Source organism: Podarcis tiliguerta (assembly GCF_965153285.1).
Source record: "Podarcis tiliguerta genome assembly, chromosome: Z".
NCBI lineage: Eukaryota > Metazoa > Chordata > Lepidosauria > Squamata > Lacertidae > Podarcis > Podarcis tiliguerta.
In genome coordinates, this window is record NC_139553.1 from 22,879,997 (window position 1) to 22,898,218 (window position 18,222).

An 18,222-nucleotide genomic window follows, 5' to 3' on the forward strand; every position below is an offset into this window, starting at 1 on the left:
ACAGTGAAGGCTAGGTAAACACAGAGGGCACCAATAAGCTTTGGAACAATATGACTGTTCAGCAAAGCAATGTTTTCTCTCTTTTTGTCTGAGTAACTGACTACTGGTCTGTTTTTGAGCACAATTCTAAGTGCTGGTTATGACCTATAAAGCCCAATACAGCTTAGGTCTAAGCTCTCTGAAAGACTATCTTCTCACACAAACCTGCCCAGGCTCTGAGATCTTCAGGGGAGGCCCATCTCTTGGTTCCACCACTCTCACAGGCAAGCTTTATGGGGACATGGGGGAGAGCCTTCTTGGTGGCTGCTCCCAGATTATCCTAGATAATCTAGGCTGGCTCCCTCACTGCTGTCCTTCCGCTGGCAGCTGAAGACTTTGTTCTGAAATGGACTGGGTTTTTTTAAGGAAAGGGCTTTAATAGTGCTGTGCTCCTTTATTATCTGTATTTCAATAGATTTGTTTATATTGTTTTAATTCTATTAGAGTTTAATTAGTTTTTAACAGTTATCTTTTACATGTTTTTAACTTTTTGTATTTTATCTGTGTTTTTAAAATTTGTGTAATTTGAATCTGGCTGGGGAAAATACGAGATATAAATAAATATGATAATGATAATGATAATGATAATGTACTTGGCTCAATCCAGCCTATTTTGTGCAGTTAGAGATGCAAGACAGCATCGTTCCCCATTCTGCCCTGTAATCAATGTATGCAGCATCACTTCTGTTCTGCTGCATTTCACTTTCTGCCAAAACTTATATTATTAGTCACTGTCCTCTGTGGCACAATTACATAATTTACACTGTCATTATATTATTCTACCCCATTCATTTCAATGCAAGGGAAGGACAATGCAAGTGAGGGGGGCAATAATTAATTTGCAGATTGAAAGCAACAGCAGGGTTTACTGATTATATTCATTCCAGACATAGGATGAATAAGTGAACAGTGGCAATTTCCACTCCACACACCAGGGATGTCTAACCTGTTCCCTTCTAGAGTCCAGATGTTGTCAGACTACAGCTCCCATCATTTCTGACTGCGGGTCAAGCTGGCTGAGGCTGATGGGAGTTAGAGTACCACATCTGGAGGGCACCACATTGGCCACTCCTGTCTCAGGCAGTCTGTGCAGGCCAATATATTCAGCTGTCAAGGAGCCTAGTCTGACAGCCCTGCAAAACTCCCCGGGGAAGGCTGTCAAAACAGGGGCAGGAAACAGTAGCAAGGGCAGCAAAACTTCTGTTGTAACAACAATCGGGGACTTCAGCATTAAGCACAGCTGGGGTGGGGGGCAAAGAGGGATGGATACTATTTTTCTTCCCCTTTATTAAGAATGGCCTGGTGCTCCCAGAGGAAGAACAATTTACTCAGAAGTTCCTCTCACTCCACCTGCTACAGCCCAGAGCAGTTGTATAACCCTTTCAAAATCCACACTTGCTTTGATGCAAACATGAAACAAAAGCTATAGAAGAGCTTAAATATAGAGTAGTAGTTTTAAAAAAGCATGGCAGCAACCATAATACTTGGCAACTTTTCTCTCCCCACTTTTTTTTTTTTTTTACTCACAATGCCATTGATTGGAACTTCCATGGCATTGCATTTTGGGATTACATTTAGGGGCCATTGATATGGCATCCTGCTGAGGGTTCTTTGATCCCCTAACCAGCACCCACCAGGAGGACCTGCATATTACATATAATGGAGATGGGAAGGGGAGGCACCTAAATCCTACATGGTGTTTTAGCACCATAGCAGGAACTAGGGTGAAACGCAAACTTCCGGCCAAGTGTAGCGTGGCTGAATCTACAGTCCTGTTGCTTACAAAGGCCATGATGGAATTTCAGAGGGGGCAGAAATTCTGACAATTCTTGCTGCAGCAGATCTGAATGGGCCTTGATGGGTCCCTTTGCTAGCTGGACTGTCTTAGCATGCAGTGGATCCTTGTCTCTGTCCTCATTGCCCCTTCCCAAACAACCCATTTTGGGGACTTCTGTCCATGTCTTTTAGTGGGTACAGTTGATGGTGACGTCCACCCCCATCTCTGCCCCTGTGCAGCCTGATGGAGTCTGGTGGAGAAGGTGACCTCTGCCACATCCTAACCCCCTCCAGCACAGCAGAGCAGGACAGATAAAAGAAAATCAGAGACGTGCAGGCGAACTCTGCCTAGCACCATGGATCATTTTGTTTTGGTTGGCTGTTAATGTGCTTGTGGCAAGGAGATTGTATCTAAAGAGGAGACAATTGTGAAGAGGAAGCACAGTAAACCAGTAAGTTACATTTTGTACTAGCTGGCTTACAATGAGTCCAATATAACTGCAGGTACAGGCCACATCCTGTATTGGTCCACTCATAGGTGTGAAAAAGAAGCAGAGATGTGTGATCTTAAGCTGGAAAATGGAAGGAAGGAGAAAGAAATAAGTATACGTGTCCTGTCTCATATTTCCATAGTCAGGTGTTCCCTGCCCATGTGCTAAATCACTGGTTCCCAAACCTTTTCAGACCCCTGCCCTCTTGGTTCCATAAACTCATCCCCAGTGCCTCCACCTAGCATAGTTCAAAACTGTGGTTTGCACAACCCAGTAAGGAAGATAATAAAACAATAACAACTGGTTGCACATTTATTCGAAATCCAGTTAAAACTATTTAGTTTAATTAATGCAACAAAACTGATGAGCTTGATCCAGTGATATCAGCTTTTCAAAGTCTAGTGGTTATTTACACTCTAGCACTCCCCTGCTGCCCCTGTGCCAATTAACTCCCCCCCCCCCCGGTAGGTAATCCCACCACCCCACAGGGGACAGTACTCCCCACCTTGGGAACCACTGTGGTAAAAAAAGTACCCAGCGATCAGCAGAATGAACCACTGAGCTCTACATAATGTGCCATATGAAGAGATTTGGAACCAATTTTTATTTAAATCTAATTTACCTAAGTTTTCCTATTCATATGCATATTATGATTGCCATATTTTGTAGTTACTTACACAAATGGTTTTAATTTCCACTGCCTTCTTCTGTCCCCAGGGGTTGAAGGTATGATATTCAAGATCCCCAATTATCAGTTTCATTAAAAAATATAAAATTAATAAGATGATAATTTATGAATTGCTGAAATGCAATACTGATTTCACAAGTCACATTTAAGAGCTGGAGAGTTAGGGATCATGCTGAAGTATTTCTAGAGTTAATCAGCCCTCATTTCTTGCTCACAACAGGGAAGATTTTCTTAATACTGGACTGCGCTTTTTTTAAAAAAGGAAAGACCTTGGGCACTCCTGGAAGGGTCTCAAAACCCACGTTGAGGCAATCGCAGAGAAAAGCAATTCAAGTCAAGGTGGTTTTTAATTTGCCAAGGGCACCGAATGCGAGAGGGGAATTGAATTTTTGTGTGTCCTGCTTCCTGTGGCTTGAGATGCCCGGGGTGAGTCAAGAGAGTTAAAAGGCAGGCAATCACAGCAGAATGTTGAAACAGGAAGAGGAAACAGCTCAAGACTAGAATTAAGGGAGATAAAGACAAATCAAGGTTATTGTGTTGCAAGGAAAGGGAATTCTAGGAATGTACAAAATGGAGGAAGAAGAAAAAGAGTAATTCACCGCACACACCGATGTAGAAATAAACCCAACTAAGATCAAGGGAACTCACTGCCTATTATAAGGGGTTTAGGACCAAAGTCCTGTGGGTGCGGTAGTGCAGCTGGGCAGAAGCACATGGCCCACCACCCAAAGGACCACGCAGAGAGCAGCAGGTGCCAGGGGCAACAGCATCTGGGCTGACATGGTTGTGACATCATGATTTATTCCTTTTTGTTTTTTGTTAACATTTCATGGCATTCACTTTTAAAAGTGAATGGAGAATAATTTACAAATTCTGCATCATGGTATCAGAAGCAAACCCCAGTTTATTCCTGTATTCATGATGGCTCTCTGCTTTACGTGAGTTTTAAAATGCAAAACTGCACATGCTCTGAGTATTCACTGAATTAAGAAAAATCTGGGTCTGCAAACACTTTAATTTGGCTTTTTGTTTTTTCTTTTGCTCTAACAGATCAGGAACATAGAAAGAATTACAGTATAAAGTATGGAATAATGGGGATGGGGAAGGTGCGGAGGAGAGAAAGGTTAACCGTTACTACACATGGTTGACTAAAGGCTATAAGACAATTAAGTCCAGGTTCTAAGATTACTGGGCTGCACCACTGCATGGGCAGTGCTTTGAGAGACTAAGGACAGACCAAATCATTATTCAGATGACTTGAACATATACAGTGGTACCTCAAGATGTGACGGGGTGTCTGCACGTGCGCGGTCGCATTTTGCCACTTCCACGCATGCACGTGACATCATTTTGAGCGCCTGCACGAGCAGTGAAACCCAAAAGCAACAGAGCGCATGACTTCCGGGTTGCCACGGAGCACAACCTGAAAGCGCTCAACCTGAAGTACATTCAACCCGAGGTATGATTGTACTCTGCCTTTCTTGGAAGATGCAGTGTAGTGTTTTGTTTTTTAATGGTATTAAGACACAAAGCCTATAGTGCCTCCCCGGAAGGGAAACAGTGGAAAGTGATGGGCCTGGGAGATGCTTGGAGGACAGTGACACCAGCACATTAGAGTCAGAGCAGAGGGTAACCATGTGCTTCAGGAGCTCCCTGCAAGGCAATATCTCGGAGGCTCACCAGATGCTAAACCTGGCTTTCCATGCAAGATTGTTGCAAGTGTCACTGAACAGCTCTGCAAATATATATGCCTTCATTGTACTGTTTTGGTGCTGGCTAAGAGCTTTCCTATTTATGTAAGCCTACCAAGGCATGTAATTTTATTATGTATACCATTTTTTAAAAGAGCTGGTTTTATCTACATTTTGATCTTTTTAACAAATTGTGCCTCCTTGTTTTTCCAAGTCTCTTGAATTTATTGATATTTTCTTATAAATATTTTATATTCTTTTATATAAACAGTTTAGATGATTTTCTTATATTATGCAGTATATAAATCCTGTTAAATAAATAATGCTAAGCGCTGCTGTTACTATTCTTTGCTAAACAGTGGGATTCGTTTCCAGAAGCCTGACCAGTCTTTTTACGTGTGTGTGTGTATGTGCGTTTGTGTGTGTTATAAAGCCACCAAGAAAATGCACTGAAAGCCACCTTCTTTGATCACTGTTGAGAGCCAGCGTGGTGTAGTGGTTAAGAGTGGTGGACTCATAATTTGGTGAACCGGGTTCGCTTCCCTGCTCCTCCACATGCAGCTGCTGGGTGACCTTGGGCTAGTCACACTTCTCTGAAGTCTCTCAGCCTCACTCACCTCACAGAGTGTTTATTGTGGTGGAGGAAGGGAAAGGAGATTGTAAGCTGCTTTGAGACTCCATAAGGGGAGTGAAAGGCAGGATATCAACTCTTCTTCTACTAACAAAGGCTCCCCCAAGCCTTGCACTTCTCCAAAACCCTGCAAGGTATCTCAGTAGGCTTTGGATAATTTAGAGGGCAGGAGGACCCTAAAAAAAAATATCACGTGACTGGTAATATGCATTGCCTGCCCCTGCCCCTCCTCCCACAATTTGTGGAGCTCGTGTCTGGCATAGTACATCTCCCGTGGTATCCAGGTTCCTCTGCTCAAGTTGGTTTCTACTGTGACTTCACAGGAAGCTGCCTTATACCGAGTCAGATCATTGGTCCATCCAGCAACTGCCCCATTGTTTCAGGCAGGGGTCTTTCCCAGCCCTGTCTGGAAATGCTGATGATTGAAATTAAGCCGAGGCAGGTGCACAACCACTGAGCTGCCCTTCCCCCTGCTTTTTAGCCTTGGTTGTTCTCTGCCTTCCTAGAATTTCCACTTCCTCAAACTGAGAGGCTAACAGCCAAGCAATGATGACTACAGAGGATTCCCCTCTACATCCTGTTTAGTTGGTTTGAAGGTTCATTTCTTCACCACTGAGGGCTTCCCTCCACACTCCCTCCACACAGCCAGCATGAAAATACATGATGTGAGTGAGTCCAAGAACATGCCCCTCAGGCTCCCACGCGTATCTTTCTCTTCCTCGTCCTGTACTAGCTCATGTCTTTGTCTTTGCCCTTGACACCTTTCAGATCTTTGCTGTTACAGTCAATGATAAGCAAACAAGATAAGTAGTACAAACTTTGCATTATCCAGGTGTGTATAGTAGAGTAAAAGAAAAAGAGAATAGAAAACAACAACACAGAAGTGGCACAGAGTGAAATAAAATCGGCACCAGCGTTTTAAAAGTTGTAGTCATGTCATGAACTCCAAAAGAGGAAAATTACAAAATGTCAGAAGGGTCAGTTCCTGGCAGGTTTTGCTTGCTGCAGCATAAAACTTTGCCACACCAAGAGTATTAGATGCACTTTGGTAAAGAGTAAAAGGACCTAAAATGCATCTGGTTGTCTTGGCAGATTTAACAAAGATGTTGTGGGCTACTGACAACCCCTCCAGAGTCACATGGCATTGTGGGCTTTGTGGGAAATTAAGTAGCATCAGGGTGGAATGTTTTATAAGGCTGGGAAGCCAAAAGCAGACATCAGCATTCAGCCTGGCAGATTTAATAAAAGGGGTTTGGCTTGCCATCTTTCATGCCACGAGAAGCAGCAGCCTTGTAAAGACTGGTAGCCAGAAAGACAGGTTAATGAGTACTTCATATATATCTTGAACCATTTACCTCTGACGAAAATGTATAACTCGGCCTTGAGTTCTTTGTTTGATGGAAGGTCGCTGTAAAGGCAGGTGAAGTAGCTTGTGTCATTGGCAACAGCTCGGTTGACCACAAGGGTGCTGCAGGTGTGATGTGACCTGCCTGGGCATTTCTTTTCGAATACCTGCCACCGATTGCCATCCTTGTACCGGTCATTTCTCCAGATCCAAGTCAAACCAGGCGAGCCTCTGTCAAAAGAAGACATTGAGACATGAAACCTGTTTTGGTCTTCAGACATAATTAGGCAAGTACATATGTGAGTGTAACATAGAGATGTGTCACCTCAGCCTTGGGGAACAAATGTGGCCCCCTGGGCCTCTCTGTCTGGCCCTTGGAACTGGATGGAGGATAGAGAAGCATGTGCAAAAATCCTTTGGCACAGCAGGAATGTAGCCTACCGTAGAAATGTAAGAGTCTCCTCCATTGCTCCAAATATTTTCCCCCTCATTCACTCTGGGTCAGGACTCACCCACTCTGGCATGTGGCCCCCCTGAAGGCTGTCCATGAGGGAACATGGCCCTCAGGCTGAAAAAGGCTCCTCACCCCTTATGTAACATATTAGGCAGGGGTATATGTGAGTGCAACCTATGCTTCAACTATATGGAGTGGAGATGAATTGTATGATGCATGGATGTATGAATAAAATTATACACAACTTGGAGAAAGTGGTTATATAAAAGTTTTCGCTGCCTCCCTCACATCACCAGAACTCATTGACATCAAATGAAGCTGAATGTTGGAAGATTAAGGACAGATGAAACAAAACACTTCATCACTCAGTGCATAGGAGGCAGTCACAGCCACCAACCTGGCTGGTTTCAAAAGATGACACAAATTCCTGCAGGTGAAAGCTATTAGTCACTAATGATTAGTGGCTACTAGCCATGATGGCTATGCTCTGAAGCTGGGGGCAGTAAAAGAAAAAGAAAATGTGCACCAAAGAGGTCACAGATTTGTATAATTTTTGGAGGTGCTAATTTATATGTATAGTTGCACATTTAGAAATAATTTAAATAGAAATAAAATTAATGTTATAGTGGGGAAGAGTGGGGAAGTGGCCTTATGTGCTGGCTTAGCCTGCTGTCCTAGTGCCAGCCTCAAGCTTTGTCTCCCTGCCCACTCCTGAGGCTGCTCTCCCTTTATAGGATATTTAAGCCAGACTTATTCCAGGCAGCTCTTCAAATAGAGAACTCCTTCAAGTATAGGGCTGTCCTCTAATGTAGGACACATAGATTACTGGTACATCCAGCTCAGTGCTGCCTACATTGACTGATAGCAGCTCTCTTGGGATATCAGACAGAGAACATTATCAGTCCTACCTGGGGACACCAGGGATTGAACCTGAGGCCTTATGCATGTAAAGCAGATGCTCAGTCACTGAGCTATGGGCCTTCCCTACTCCAGACACAGTCAGTCTCTTCTGCCAACCAGCCAGACACCATCTTCTGTCCTCACTATCCTTGGCCCAGTAAGCACAACCTCTACATTCTCAGATTCTGCTAACTCAAGCAACTCAAACTGGGGACTTTCACAGGCATCCTAATCCCTGTTCCTCAAGATTCATTGGAAGAGAGTTTGCTTTCCATTCTATCTTTTACCCAAGTCACCTGCAAGGAGCAGGGCCTCCTCAGTGTTGGCTCCCATCTTTGCAGAATTCACTCCCAAATGGGACTCTGCCTGGCTACCTTTCTAGCTAGCTTCGACATAATTCAGGCCACAAATGAGATGAACCAAACCTGCCACTGCTCTTTATTCCCTGGAGTTTGCTTATAGCTTGTTCGTAGACTGCTCATATACTATACTGATGGTGTTCATTTTGCTTAAAGATATCAATGTTGTATGTTGCTACGAGTTCCTTTAAAGCAGAAGAGTAGCTTCTAAGCACTCTCTCTTTTTCTTGGAAGAGACAACCCCATCACGATCTGTATTCTGTGATCCCATCTTCTTTAAGTAAAAACTATGATTGGCTAGTTCAGGAGAATGGCTGCGGCTTGGAGACAGATCATCTGCTTTGCATGCAGAAGGTCCCAGGTTCAATCCATGGCATCTCTGGGCGGTCCTGGGACAGACCCCATCTGAAACCCTGGAGAGCTGTTGCCAGTCACTGCCAACAATACTGAGATAGATGGACCAATAAGACAACTCCCTATGTTCCTGAGGTTGACTGCTAAAGCTGTTTGAGGAGTTATGCTAAGTTGCTTTTCCCCAAAAGAAAACTTCTGAAAGGTTAAGGGATGAGTGTTCCTGCGTTTCTTGCATGACATACGTGATGTTACAAGAACAAGGTTATAAGCAGAACAGTATTGATTCTGGAGGAAAGGTATGATTATATTCCATTTTGGTGCAACAAATAGTGGCTGTTTGAAGTTGCTATAGAAATGCTCTAAGACATTAGTGGGAAAAACACTATAGATTTCTTCCAAGTTAAATTCAAATCTATTTGTTTCCATCAGTGTGAGTGAGTGGGTGTTGTAGGGGCAGGGAGGAAGGGAGAGGGAAAGAGGAAAGAGTGATTGGCTCAGGAGCTTGCAAAGAGGTTAGGATATTTTTACATGTTGTGAGGTTTAAACACAGCGTTTTCACTGCAATATTCTGCCTTGCACTGAATTCCTTATTAGAGCATGATTAGGAGGTGATTGCCAAAGAAGGTTTTAAAAAAGATTTATGGTCCAACCATAGACTTAAACAAAAGAAAGCCCCATTTAACTCAATGAAGCTTGCTTCTGAGTGGACATGCATAAGATCACACTGCTAATATGTCAATATATACATGGTTATAGTGTTTGGGGATGCAGGGAGTGTAATTCAAAACATGTTCAGTAAGTTTTACTATCTGGTAGGAAGTTATTTGATTGGTTTGGACAGAATGCAAAAGCTGGAGTGGGGCACCAGTGACCCTCCAGACCGATGTTTCAAACTGGGACTGTCTGCATCCAAAGGATCTACTCTGCTACTCAGCTAAGCTTCCTTCCTGTCACCACTAGGGATGAGTGAAACCATCCATTTTGGTTTCTTTCAGTTTCCATTTTTCTTAAATCCAGTTCTCTACACGTCCACGTCAGTGTCCTGATGAAAAGTCATCACTATCTCACAGTGCATCTTCTCCTAATACACCCGTTTGTATGCAATTTTGCCTAAAATACACATTTTTGCCAAAGATTTTTAAAAAGATTTTTTAATTTATTGCACCCCACCGTTCCTTCAAGGAATCTGGCTTTTGTCTTCTGTTTTCTCAAGAGTGGTGAGAGGGTTGCATTTTTATTTTATTGTAGGTTGTAGGTCTGATTTTTCATTTTCTTGTAAAAGCACCTTGAGTTCTGGTGAAGTAGGGTACAAATATTTGAAATTTCTGCCTCCTGCAACTTTTGGGTCATGGCTTAATTAACACCCTCCCATTTAGAATTCCTCCCCTAATCTTTCCTGTCTGGGGAAAGTTGCTTGTTGGGAATCCATGCATCAACTCTGGATTCGCCACCACACCTTCCTTTTTAGGATGGAACCCTGGATTCTCAGTGCACCACTTACCGGCAAGTGATTGCGAAAGGCTTTCCGGCGGCAACTGTAATATGGTCACTGTTCACGTTCAACTCCGGTTTCATCAGCCGCAGTTCCTTTGCATGACCTGCATCAAACATGCACAAAGAACACAAAGCAAAACAATTTAAATACTTGTGTCTATATAGTCCCACCCCTTTTTCACTTCTTAAACCCAAACTGGTGGACAGGAGGTTGCAGATTTCGAAGATTAACACATCTCATGCAAAACTCTTTCACCATTCAACTCTTATGATGACAAATTGAAAGTGGAATATGGGGTGGCTTAGGGCAGCCGCCACTGACCTAGAAGCCCTGCAGATGTTTTGGACTATAATTCCCATCAGCCCCAGCATGATGCTGGGGCTGATGGGAACTTGGAAGTGCTGCCAGAGACTGATGGGAGTTGTAGTTCAAAACAACTGGACTACAGCTGGAGGGCGCCAGGCTGACAAAGGTTGACTTTAGGGGATATTCTGTGCTGCGCTTCCCTCCTCCCTTCCCTATTCCCTCCTCCTGCTTTTTTAGATGTTTAAAAACTTGTAAAAAAAAAGAGAGAGCCTTCCACTTTGATCAGCAGTAACACTTCCTCAGAGACTGGTGTCAGCGAAGCCTCAGGGGAAACGGAAGAAGAAAGGTGGAGAGAGGGAAGGCAAAAGCTCACAGACTCATTTGCGGGACGCAGAGATGCAACTTCCGTCGCCTAGTTTTGGCAGGGGTGTCAAGCGTAAGGAAAAAAGGCGGAGACTGGGCGTGGCGAGGTTCTTATGATGGGGGAGGGGCAGGAAAAGCCCACTCTCGGAATCCGCTAGCGACTGAGGGAGTCATGAACTTTGGATGTCTGCACTGTACCTAGTTTGCACCAAATAAAACCTGTAAAAAGGCAGGTCGGAGTCCTGGCTGTTTACTCGTGAGCAACCATACTCATCCCTGACAGGTGGGTTGGAAAACCTCTGGCACAATGTACTATATGTACCAATTTGAGTGGCAGTGTGGAGGTAACCAGAGCCCAGTGCCCTGATGGGAATGGGAATCACCCCCACCTTTTATCTTCATGAATCAGCTGAGAAGAGGGATTGTGTGCCTGTGTCTGTGTGCATGCACATGTCCCTTGGGACAAAATACTAATAAAATAAATAAAGATTAGCCACCCCAGCTAATGGCGGGAAGGGGGGGGGGTAAACAAAACAGAGTATCAGCAAGAACCCAGACACTCACCATCTGAATTTGCTCAGAGACAGAGATTTGTATCTATACATATACAGTAAAGCCGCAATTTATGCAGGGTTACATTCTGGGGATAGTGCATAAAGCAAAAAATCAAGTATTGTGAAAACACATTGGGTGCAATGTTAGGTGGGATTGCCAAAGGTTTTTTTAATCCCAGACACTCACCCTGTTTCCACCCCATTTTTAAAAAATTTGAAACTTTTTTGCCAAGCACATAAAGCTGAATGTGCACAAGTTAAATGCACGTAACTCAAAATCATAGAATTGTAGAGTTCAAAGGGACCCTGGGGAACATCTAGTCCAACCCACTGCAATGCAGGAATGTGCAGCTATCCCACATGGGGATCAAACCTGCAACTTCGGCATTATCAGCACCACGCTGTAACCAACTGAGCTGTCCAGGTCTACTGTATGACATTTATATCTTCTTTTAAGTTATGTAACAATGGTCCTGTCAGCAACACAATTCACTTGGCTTGGTGGTTTTCTGCAGTAACCAAGCATAAATAAGAAATTTCTTCATGTGCAACTGAAGCCAGTCATAAGAACATAAGAAGAGCCCTTCTGGATCAAGCCAGTGGCACATTTAGTCCAGTTTCTTGTTTTCAAGGTGGCCAACCAGTTGCCTCTTCTGGGAAACTGGCAAGCAGGACCCAAGCATAAAAGCAGGACTCTCCCTACCCCCCACCCCCGGCAACTTACAGCTACTGGTATTCAGAAGCATTATTCCAACAGTGGAAGTAGTGGAGGCATCATGGTTCAACAATTCCATTCTGTTTCACCATGGGACTTTCCAATATAAATGTCACATGACACATCAGTGGAGCTTAAATGAGTCTTTGCAAAAACTCAAAGTTTTCTGGAATTTCCAAACTTATCACTAAAAAGTGGAACGATACTTGACAATAAAATTCTGCTTTGACATTTGAAATCTGAGCAACAGATTTTAGATGACGCTTCTTGGCTTCTAAATTTTAAAAAGTACAAATGTGTTGCAAGCAGTCGCACACCAAACACACCAATGCTATTCCATGTTGGCTATAAAATGCTGTCAAATAGTCTATGGCATTAACATATCACTCATCAGAAATGTTGACTCAATTGACTGCCAAATATCAAATGCCAAAATAAAAAAGTAAAGCAGACTATCTCATATTAAACTAAACATTGTTAAATATTGTCGTTAGTTGTTGGTCTTCAACTGATGGGTTAGAGTTGGATTGCAGGCAAAACCAAGAGAAGTTGCAGCAGGATCATAACCACCATTTTGTCTTTAAATAACAATAAAGGGTAAAAGACAGACAGAGAGAGAGAGAGAGAGAGAGAGAGAGAGAAGAAACAAGGCAGAAGACTACTGCTTTTGACATGCAACAAACAGCTGGAACAGCGTTGGCCAACCTGGTGCTCTCCAGCTGTGATACAGTATTTGCACACTACCGAAATAACATAAAGCATGCACTTGGCTGGCATTCTGATTCACTCCAAGCTGATGTTTTCACTGGAGAGAGAGGAGTATGCAGTGTGGAGCTTTTCCTAATCCTTCAAAATGTTTTCACAAGAGGCAAGAGAGAGAAAAGTGCTTTCTTCCTCCGCAATTACAAGTGTTTGCATTAAACAGCTACTTCTTTAAGTGAGTTTCCTTTGGCTTCACAAAGCGGGGACAGGGGGGGGAAGGGTCAACGAAGTGGGCTGTGGATGTTTCCTCTCTCCTGTCCTGGCTTTTATATTTTCTGCCAAAATCTTTTAATGCTCAAATCAGTACAGGGAACACAAGCAAAATAAGGTTCAAAGGCACAACAGGTGGTGGACATGGCCAAGAAAGCGAAGAGGTTGAGCCAATGATCAACATGCCTCCTTGGGTCTCATTATAAGGGAATGGGATGGGCATAACTTCAGCAGGGCAAGCAGGGCATTCCTTTGCACTGGGCATGGAAAGAGGAACTTCCCTTGGTGTGATGGACCTGAACTGCTTGTTCAAGCTGCAGCTAGCATCCCTATGACCAAGGTGATAGAGGAGTTGGCAATGGTGGCTCCAAGCCAGACTTGGCAGAGGATAGGCTGTGGATGGGTTCTGGCAGTGCTGGTGGTGGTTCCAGGACTGGAGCCAAGGTTGTCATGGGAACTGAGGGAAAAGTGGGCACAGAGCATCTGGTTAACATGAGAGAAAACGGGGCAGATCATTGCGGTGTCACCTCCCACCACTCATTCTGGTCTGACCAGCCCCTGCATGGCATCTCCTCAGGACTCATGACATCTCCTCCCCTCCTTGAGGCAGAAGAGTGAGTGAGAGGACTCCATTTGTGATTGGTGCCTTCCCTTAGCCATCGATATGAGAGCCAGTGTGGTGTACTGTTTAGAGTGTTGGACCTGAGAGACCAGTGTTCAAGTCCTCCACCACCCCCGCCTGGCCCTGAAGCTCACTGGGTGGCCTTGGGCCAGTCAGCCTAACCTACCTCATAGGGCTGTTGTTGGGATTGAATGAGGAGGGGAAGAACTATGTATGCCACCATGAGCTCCATGGAGTTAAAAGTAATATCCCACCTTTTCTCCAGACTTGGACTCAAAACAGCTTTCACAAAGCAAAACAATACAGATAAAATACAAAAAGCTACAAACATATTTAAAAAATCATTAAAAAGTAATTGTGTGGGGGGGGGTGCTGTTTTTACTATCTGTATTTTTGCATATACATAAACATGCACACACACATTAAAATACAGATAGTAAAAACAGCACAGCACTGTTAAAACCCTTTCCTTAAAAAACTGTCAGTTCCCAAAGGCCTGTTGGAATAAAATAGTCTTTACCTGCTTGAGGACGGACAAGGAAACAGCAAATCTAGCTTCTCTATGAAGTACCAAAGTCTGGGAATAGCCATTGAGAAGGCCCTGCTCTGGGATGCTATGGCTACTCCTTGATCATATATGATCAAGGCCTTCGGTAGGAAGCCAGCGTTCTGTTTTGCTTTCTACCTAGGATTATCAAGAAATTATGGGGGCTGGATTTCAAGCATAACGTCTCAAAGGTTTATGCTTATGAACTTGTGGATAGCAGGGAAGAAAGTTCAAACACCTTGAAAGACCCCAATAAATAGCTGGTGACCTGCATTTCTCTTAATGGGTCATATAAGCAGGGGTCACCAACCTTCTTGAGCTTGGGGTGACATGTGCAAACTAGGGAATCTGTTTTGGGTACCACAGGCACACCACAACCAAGCACACATTGCAACCTATTGTATCGCCTACCAAAGAATGCTTCTTTCATGCCTGATCTGCACAGAGGGTCAAGGGAGCCCTGTGGGTACTCAAGAAGTCTTTTGTGGGCACCATGTTTGGACCCGCTGGTTTACAAGTACTCCAGCCCCTGCCCATCCAGTTATCTGCACGGTTTAAAATAGCTACCAATGAACAAACGACAGCTTGACATAAAGAAGTGTTCAAGGCACTGGATCCATTGACAACCAGCTAGCTGTCAAGCACTTGAAAAAAGGTGTTTGCTTTCTTAACAGGTCTTTGCCATGCTGAAAACTCAGCTGGCTCATGGCATGAAAAGCAAATTAATTGAAGAAGGACGACAATGAATGAAAGAGACATGAGGTGGGAGGATGACTTCAATCCCCTTTCAGCGAGAACATCATTTGTGATGCACATAGGAAGATCACCTTTGAATCTCGGGTTTCATTTTATTATTTTAAGTCTTGACAATTTCCTATTATGCAGCAGAACGCACGACAGCAGCAGAAACTGGGGAGAGGGGCAAGGTTGAAAGGAACACGCAAGCACGCTCGCTGCTGCTGCTAGCTTGCCTATTGAAGGTGCGCATCTACTCGGCAGAATGACAGTGAATGTCATCCTGACATCTGAGTAAAAGGTCCACATGCCCTTTTGAAGTGGCAGAATAGGCAGGAAGGAAGCCAAAGCACAATACACACAGGAGGAAGAACAAGGACTTGTGATATAAATAGGGATGCCCTGGGCCCCCTCCTCATGAAGTAATGCTGCTTGTCTTCTCAAAACTTTCCCCCCTGCTCCTCAAAATTGATTGAGCACTTTGTCCAAGAACACACATAGATAGAGCAGGCTTTGAGCAAATGTCAGGGACTCTTCCAACAGCAGAAAAGCCTAGAAGTTTTGTTTCAAGAGAAACTCAAGAGAGGCAGCACTTGTACAAGAGAAAAACAAGAAGCCGAACGAATGTTAAGAACCTAAGAAAAGCCCTGCTCCTGGATTAGGCCAAAGGCCTATCTTGTTCAGCATCTTGTTCTCACAACAACAAAAGTCTGGATCCTACAAGATTATGCTCTTTGCCCAAGAAGAATAACTACAAAGCCAAGAAGACTTGTGAAATGGGCTTTCTAGTCTTCATGACAAGCACAAGGCAGGCTCAAAGCCCATTCAAACTTTACACGTGAAAAATCACCTCTGAGACTCTTTCTTGCTATGTTAAGCATATGTCTGATTTTTGCTTACGCAGAAGATAAAAGCAGGGTGGAGCAATTTCTAATGCACATTCCAAATGGGTTGAATCCAGAACCTTCTTTTTAATCTTCTCAATGTTCTCTCAATTGGGGTTATAGCTAGCATCTAGCTCAGCTTTCTCTACTCTGAACCTGCCAGCAGCTGTTCAAATACTCAGAGAGGACTTTGCCACCACCAAATTACTGATTCGTTAAAAAACACACACATCAGTGTCCATAGAGGTTGCAGCTGAAGCTGACTGAGGGATCAGACCCATCAGTTTCTGCATGCAAAGCTCAATAGGCTGCCAATTTACACGCTGACCCCAAAATATGAAATGCATGTTCAAAGAACAAGACAAAATATTAACCTGCACATCTCTGTGTCCAGCTATGCAAGAAGATTTTTGAATGTTCAAGTATATATACCAGCCAGGGAAAAGGCTGTAGAGTTGAGCCAGTGAGAGACCTGGTCTGGGGAGGGAGTATAGAGAGTGATGAGGCAAGGAGGGCCACATCTGGCACCTGACGCTTAGGTTCCCCACAGCTTTAAATGAAACTTGGAGATGAAGCCCTTCAAATACAAGGCACCTTCAAAGATAGGATTGTCTTCTGTAGATGACATGTGGCCACTTTGGTTCTTCATATCTTAACTATGATGCTTCCCAATGTCTTTGCATCAATCAAAACAGCAGTACATATCTGTGTCACCTTCCAGGCCAGCCAGAGGTTTTGAGATCAATCATGCTAATGTACTGCAGCAACAAGTCTTGTGTAAACAGATCTTCCTTGTCTGATGCCCTGTGGCACCCCAGAGGCTCTGGGTCAGAATCTGTGCAGAAGAACACCACTACATTCCCAATTTTCCTTTTAAGCCTGACAATTGCACTGGCGCTGCACTCTGCATCAAGCCAATTCCCCCTAGCAAACAGAGCTCTGCTTCATAACCCCCTTGCTTCATCCAAGCACAACCCTGAAAAACAGAAGACGTAACAATCTAAGTGAAGACATCTCTTTTGAGAGCGTGTCAGCACAACCTGCCAAGCCATCAGTCTGAAAGGGAGATATTTCCAGCACATGTGTTTCTTAGACACTTGGTTTAACCACAAGCTTAAACAGCAGCCTGGCGCCAAGCACAACACAAGGCAAGGCAGATATTTATTGACTTCTCCCCAAAAACGGCTTGGCTATAGTGAGCAGCTTGCAAGAAAGCGGGCTGATAAATGTATGCTGTGGAAAAACCATGAAAGGAGAAAAGAGGAACAGGGACTCGGGGGCTCCAGCCTGGAACCACATCACCAAGTGTCCAGTGAGTGCTCTCGCATGAGAAAATGGGAAGTCCCATCTTTTTCCAGGATACTTGTGGGGTATGATAAAACCTATACTCAGAAAGGCTTTGTTTTCCATCACTAATAAACCTTAGGTTTTCTTCATCCTTTCAACCAGCAGTCTTACAAGACTATGGGCTCATCCATGCAGAGCTCCACTTGTCCTGCCAGTTTCACCCAAGTTTTACTTCTTTCCTTGCAAGATTCTGACAGAATCGGAAATCAGTTTGCAATTCATCCTAAGGTATTGTCCCATCTGCACAGTTGTATATACAGTGGTACCCCGGGTTACATACGCTTCAGGTTACATAAGCTTCAGGTTACAGACTCCGCTAACCCAGAAATAGTACCTCGGGTTAAGAACTTTGCTTCAGGATGAGAACAGAAATTGGGCTGTGGTGGTGTGGCGGCAGTGGGAGGCCCCATTAGCTAAAGTGGTGCTTCAGGTTAAGAACGGACCTCCGGAATGAATTAAGTACTTAACCCAAGGTACCACTGTATCTTTATCAATTTACTTTATAGTGCCTTATGCCCTAAAAGATCCCGAAGTGATTTATAATGTTCAAATTAAAAGAATAAAGTCACTTTAACAACAACAACAACAACAACAACAACAACAACAACAACAACAACATACATCTAAGCTAAAATTACCCGATTTTTTTCAATTAATCCGGGGCCACATTTCAACTTCAATGGATTTTGTATGGGGACTGATTTATAAATCTGGGGACTGTCCCCAGAAAACGGGGATGTCTGGTAACCTTAATCTTAGCTAATCAAATCACTGCAAACCAAGATTACTATAGTTGCTGCAAACCATATCTAGCTGTGATGTCTGAACTAAATCTTGATTCCTCATTTGTGGAACGGAAACACTGATCTTCCTACTGGAATGGAACAAGGAACTCTTGGTCCTCATCTTCTGTGTCCCAAGAGTTGCAGGTTATTCTCTTGCCTCCTTTTTGAT

The 18,222-nt window shown here is 43.8% G+C and overlaps 2 protein-coding genes across 9 annotated transcripts in view; one reads left to right on the forward strand and one right to left on the reverse strand.

The window, feature by feature from the left end:
• LOC310669944 (craniofacial development protein 2-like) overlaps positions 1-18,222 on the forward strand; it is a gene marked incomplete at its 3' end in the record, with an annotated part of 710,849 nt that overhangs the window by 296,368 nt on the left and 396,259 nt on the right. The gene's annotated exons all lie outside the window — the stretch shown is intronic.
• LOC310669435 (vascular endothelial growth factor receptor kdr-like) overlaps positions 1-18,222 on the reverse strand; it is a 231,540-nt gene that overhangs the window by 125,890 nt on the left and 87,428 nt on the right. For 4 of the 8 annotated variants that reach the window (XM_083423419.1, XM_083423417.1, XM_083423424.1 and 1 more), the window contains 2 exons: positions 10,230-10,326; positions 6,672-6,892 (listed from right to left, as the gene is read on the reverse strand). In XM_083423419.1, the coding sequence (XP_083279545.1) occupies positions 6,672-6,892; positions 10,230-10,326 (318 nt within the window). Of the gene's footprint in view, positions 1-6,671; positions 6,893-10,229; positions 10,327-10,544; positions 10,586-10,806; positions 11,131-18,222 lie in introns of those variants that run through there. The other 4 variants (XM_083423420.1, XM_083423422.1, XM_083423423.1 and 1 more) reach the window with 4 other exon arrangements.